The sequence below is a fragment of the Piliocolobus tephrosceles genome, chromosome 9 (genome assembly GCF_002776525.5).
Source record: "Piliocolobus tephrosceles isolate RC106 chromosome 9, ASM277652v3, whole genome shotgun sequence".
Taxonomy (NCBI): domain Eukaryota; kingdom Metazoa; phylum Chordata; class Mammalia; order Primates; family Cercopithecidae; genus Piliocolobus; species Piliocolobus tephrosceles.
In genome coordinates this window covers 113472332-113478331 of record NC_045442.1, presented here as the reverse complement: position 1 = coordinate 113478331, position 6000 = coordinate 113472332, and the positions used below count along the sequence as shown (strand labels likewise).

Genomic DNA, 6000 nt, shown 5'->3' with positions numbered 1-6000 from the left:
TCTTTCTTTCTTTCTTTCTTTCTTTCTTTCTTTCTTTCTTTCTTTCTTTCGACAGGGTCTCACTTTGTCACCCAGGCTTGAGTGCAGTGGTGTGATTGATTCTGGCTCACTGTAGCCTCGACCTCCTTGGCTCAGTCAATCCTCCTGCCTCAGCCTCTCGAGTAGCTGGGACTACAGGCACATGCCATCATGCCTAGTTAATTTTATAAAATTTTCTGTAAAGATAGGGACTCACTATGTTGCCCAGGCTGGTCTTGAATTCCTGGACTCAAGCCATCCTGCCACCTTGGACTCCCAAAGTGCTGGGATTACAGGCATGAGCCACTATGCCTGGCCATTTCTGTGTATTTGGAGTATGGGAGAAGGAGAAACAATGCTGAATCATGCTACCTGAAGTTTGAAAAGTGGTCTCCTATGACCAAATGATGTAGCTTTATACCCATCTTCTAGTATTGTCTTCCATAGGCAACTTGGCTTGTGCTTCCCCAAATTCTTTCCTGTGGTTACCTATTCTAAAACTGGTATCTTAGCCATTCTGTTCAGTTTCCTCTGAACATTTCACAAATAGTTTTTGTTGCAGGATACATTAGAAGCAGGATACATTAGAAGGGCACATGATTGCCCCCAATTATGTGCATAATTTGTCATAAGAGGAATGATGTACTACTGTTTCTTTTATTCGTTTATGTATATAATTTTCATTGCATTTCAGATTCTTCAGAGTTGTGTTCTTTAGACATTCCTATTGTTTATCCAATAGTTTCATGATAGAAAAAGTATTAAAATAATATTTTCTAAGGCCGGGTACAGTGGCCAGGTGTGGTGGCATGTGCCTGTAATCCCAGCTACTCTGGAGGCTGAGGCAGGAGAATTGCTTGAACCTGGGAGGCGGAGGTTGCAATGAGCCAAGATTGCACCATTGCATTCCAGCCTGCGCAACAAGAGCAAATAATAATAATAATATTTTATCATATATATATGCATGAACTCTGCTCATTTATCCATTGCTTGATAACATTAATAGGGCTGGAAAAAACATCACTTTTACTGCTATATGATTGGACACACGCTTTCAACATTTGCAGAAGCAAACCAAACCTGTAATAGTGAGAATGCTTATTTAACAACTATTGAAGACAGGTATGTAACTATTTTAATTTCATTTAAAAATATGTCAAATAGAAAAAAGTTTCAGAAAAGCCCAAGTATGAACATACTCTAAATTTCTGAGTATACTATGTGTGATCTTGAGGTATGATTTGTAAAGGTAGAAACATTAAAAATAATATTCTTATTTGGATTCCTCATTGCAAACATTATAAACCATTTTTGCTAAATTTAGTAATATAAAGCAACATTCAGAACAGTTTACAAATAATAATCTAGTAAATGTAGTTTATAGAGCTAACTTTTTAATGATCCATTATATGTTGAATTTTTTAAAGCCGGAAAGTAACTAAAAGTTACCAGCTCAAAATCACGTTATATCTTTACCACTCTGTCCACCAAAAAGAAGGCAAAGAGATTTACTGAATAATTCATTCATTCTTTCCATTCTTCCATTCTTTGCTTTGCTAGGTTAACAGATTCATCGGTCAGGAAAATCACACGGACATAGAGAAGTTTATGTAATTTTTTATCTCTACGATCCCATCTATTTTTAAGATTTATTTATTTATTCTTCACCTACTCTACGCAAATCTCTAGATTAGCCACAGAAGAAAGTTTCCAAAAATGGAGAAGTATCTATTTCACTTGCAGTAAAGAAGTAACAAAATTATGGAGTTTTAGTACAATAAGTTATATTTACTGGAGTTTCGAGGCAGACCGAATAACATGTAGGGGATACTATTGATGTTAAAAATCTTTGGATAAAAATGAGAGATGTCATAACCTTTCATAGTTTTTATAAAAGAACTGTATTTCTATCCACGTGCTGCTTTCATGTGTAATGAAATGTCTAATATATGGTAGTAGCACCCTAATATGATGCTGACATCTGAAACTCAGAACATAGGTACTTTTTATCTTCTGTGAGTGAGGTGAACTGCTCACCTTTAGGTACCATGAGATCATACTGTGGTCTGCACTATAATTGATCTTTTGGTCTACTGGACTATTATGTACATGATTTCACTATATTTTACATTTATTTTTCCTTATGTATCTTCTGTAATATTTATCCTCAAGAGTTCACTAACTCTGTTGTTAAATATGGTTTAGTGACATTTAAGGAAACTAAATCGAGTTTGGAACTTTTAATTTTTTGTTTTGTTTTGTTTAGGGAATAAAATTATTTACACTATGGTCAAATAAAATGTTGTATTGTTGTTAGGTTTCTCTGTATTATCTTCCTGCTCTCTCTGAAGTCATCTACAACTCTCTTCGTTCCTGGAAACTTCAGACACCATTTTTCTTTTTCTCGAAAGACAGATTTTTGTCTTTGTTGCTGCCTCCATTGTTCTGTTTGTCATTTCAGACACATTTTTGGTGCCTTGTCAACCGAATTTTATTGTTCCCAGATTAATGCCAAATGCACAGACAAGAATCCAAAGGGAGAGACAGTGTTAGAATTAATGATTCTGCTTCTCATTCTTTCTGGAGATTGAGTCTCTGCTTCTCTATATGTCTTGATAATTTTCCCTTTTGTTTCGGAGCTGAGATATGAGAGAATAAAATTGAGAGAAAAAATTGGGGAAATTCATGCAGATTTTTCCATGGGTATTATCCTTGATAATGTTACTAACCTTGAACTTGCTTAATCAATAATTCAGTAGAACTATTTGAAGAATGGACTGATTTTTGAAAACACTGTATTTTAAAACGCAATAGTTTTCTTCTTTGTATTCTCAAAATTCTCTGATATTTTTAGAAGAGGCAGAGGGGCTGGCGAGGGCTAGAGGGAGTTGGTTTGAGTATATCTGAATGATTTTATATACTCAGCTGTACGGTATTTTTCCATCATAAGCTCACATTTCCTTAGTGAAAATGTGTATAATGTAGATGGCATATGGATATAACACAATATATTTGAATTACCAATTCAATTATAGCTGAAACATGGAACTGAGACAGTTTTCATATTGATAATTTTGAAAATTGGCATAAATGTTTTGAACACTGAATTGAATGTTAATTCTTCTTTTTAAAGATATGAACAAGCGTTCCTGACTAGTTTCGTTGGCTTAAGGCCTGAAAAATATTTCTGGACAGGACTTTCAGATATACAAACCAAAGGAACTTTTCAGTGGACCATCGAGGAAGAGGTTCGGTTCACCCACTGGAATTCGGATATGCCAGGTATGGGCAGTGCTTAGGTTGAGGGTTGCCTTCATCCTGCGAATCTGTTGGATAAAGTCTGTTATTCCTCCGGGTACCTCTCCAAATAGACTAGGTAAATTAATCATGCTTTTAGTAACAGTTTATGTTTCATTCTCTCTTTGCTTTTTCTTTTCTTCTCTCCACCCCCCCACCCCAAAATTTCCCAATAAGTTTAGTGTTCTAAAGAAAAAAGGAAGAAAAGTTTGCTAGGTATCTTGCTAGGTTATCTGGTACTGGTCTACTTAAAACCTATTCGTGAAATTCTCAGTGGTCACAAATGTTTCAAATGGTTGACTTCTTTCTTTCTTTCTTTTTTTTTTTTTTTGAGACAGAGCCTCACTCGATCACTCAGGCTGGAGTGCAGTGGCCCCATCTTGGCTAAGTGCAACCTCAACCTTCCAGGTTCAAGCAATTCTCGTGCCTCAGCCTCCCGAGTAGCTGGGACCACAGGCATGTACCACCACGCCTGGTTGATTTTTGTATTTTTAGTAGAAACGGGGTTTCACCATGTTGGCCAGGCTGGTCTCGAACTCCTGGCCTCAAGTGATCTACTTGCCTCGGCCTCGCAAAGTGCTGGGGTTACAGGAGTGAGCCACTGTGCCTGTCCTGGTTGACTTATTTCTGAAAACCTAAAACTATATTAAATGGACATAAAACTTTTCAGTGCAATTAGGAGTTGAAATATTAGAGTGCTTGGGTGGTGCAGCAAAGAACATTGCTCATGCAGAACTCGTTATTTCCGTATCTTCCATGTGCTACCATGTTTAGTCTTTTATTTGCCTTGGATTTTATTTTATCCTCATAAAAACCCTGCCAGTTACCTGGCTTCAGTATCTTCATTTAAAAGAAGTGGAGGTCAGGTGCGGTGGCTGTAATCCCAACACTTTGCGGGGAGGAGGCGGGAAGATCACCTGAGGTCAGGAGTTCGAGACTAGCCTGGCCAACATAGTGAAACCCCATCTCTACTAAAAATACAAAAATTAGCCGAGTGCAGTGGTGTATGCCTGTAATCCCAGCTGCTTGGGAGGCTGAGGCAGGAGAATCACTTGAATCTGGGAGGCGGAGGTTGCAGTGAGCTGAGATTGTGCCGTTGTACTTCAGCCTGGGTGACAAGAGCAAAACTCCATTAAAAGAAAAAAAAAAAGTGGAAACTGAGACTCAGGAAGTTTATGTGACTAGAAAGTTTCCAAACATGGATTTACACTAATCTGGGTCATCCCCAAATCTGTGCTACTTACACTCGCACCACCCTGCCTGCCTCTCTCTATATTTTGATTTACCTTCTCTAGTAAGATGTTGTAAGTTGTTTCTGAAATGGTCTCTGAAAGATTCTTTGACTTTTTATACAGTGGTATCACTAGCACACAACATTGTTTAGTATGACCACACACAGAGAAATTTCAACATCCCTTATAGCAAATATTTCATTGTACTTGGGTGAAAAGCTAAAAAATAATAGCTCAAGTCTATCAATTTACTACCTGACCTAATACGTCCTAATTTTCAGTGTTCTATAATTTGCATTCTCAGTTTTCAATAAGGGAAACAGATCAGTAACCTAAATAGTGTGATTCTTGTTTATGGAATTATTGAACTTTCTGAACCATGGCAAGATTTCAGCTGATTTAAAAAGTAACTGGATGGTGTATTAAGAGCTGAGTACATACTTTAAAAACACATCTTGGCAGTGGGGATAAGTCTTGCTCTGTAAGTGAAACTGCTTAAGTTTGCCTGTGGTGTCATCCGGCAGCAGGATTCTGAGGTGTGAGCCCTGGAATGTCCTTAGGGAATAACAATGGTTGGAACTGGAACAGAACCCAGTTGCAACCATTGTCATGGTATATCCTTGACGGAAGGACGGTGGCTGGCCTCTTTGGCTGAGTTTACAGCTTCAGGAGGAGTGGGCAAGGAGCCTGGGGCTTGGGCCTGAGCATCAGGTCAACTGAACTGATTCTGATGGTTAACAGGACACCGTAGCCTCTGTAGTCATCTATTCCACAGTTACCAGGTTTTAGGGTGCTGCAAAGAGAAAGAGACAATCTTCGGAATCAGGGAAAACCCTTGAGGTGTCAGGGAATCAGCGATTTCAGAGAAAATATTCTAAAAAAGGTGTACCTCCCCAGAACTTCATGAATGAGTTCTCAGCACTTCATGTTTTTTAAAAGTCTAAAAAAAAAGACTTCATCCTAGCAGTGAGGAATCCTGATGCTTTCAAAGCTCTGTCTTAGTTAACTGCTATTTGGAAATAACCTTGACTGAAGACAGAATTATAAACTATTCAGCTCAGTGCATCCTCATTTTGTTTTACGTACTTCTTTGTTAAAGCTGGCATTCCTAAAGCTCTATGAGGCAGGTCTTGGTATTTGCATTTGAAGAGGAGAAAGCCAGTTCAGAGTGTTTGAGTAACTTACCTAAAATCTCTAGTTGAGGCGTGTCTCATTTTGAAATCTGTGAAAAACTTTGGTCCTGGAAAATCTCCGTGGACCTTAGTGGGAGGAAAAGAATCTTAAAGAATTAAAAAAGAAAGAAAGAAGGGAGAAAACCTAAAAGGGGAGGAAGGGAAGAAGGAAGGAAAGAGGGAAGGAAGGAAGGGAGGAAGGGAGGGAAGGAAGGGAGGGAAGGAGGGGAGGAAGGAACGAAAGGAAGAAAGAAGGGAAGAAGGAAGGGAGGAAGGAAGGA

The 6000-nt window shown here is 38.3% G+C and overlaps 1 protein-coding gene across 1 annotated transcript in view; it reads left to right on the top strand.

Annotated features, from left to right (window-relative positions):
- The window catches only part of MRC1 (mannose receptor C-type 1), a 97921-nt gene that overhangs the window by 48973 nt on the left and 42948 nt on the right, over window positions 1-6000 (top strand). The window contains exons 10-11 of the mRNA XM_023223313.1: window positions 1025-1140; window positions 3152-3300. Coding sequence (XP_023079081.1) covers window positions 1025-1140; window positions 3152-3300 — 265 coding nt within the window. The remainder of the gene's footprint in view (window positions 1-1024; window positions 1141-3151; window positions 3301-6000) is intronic.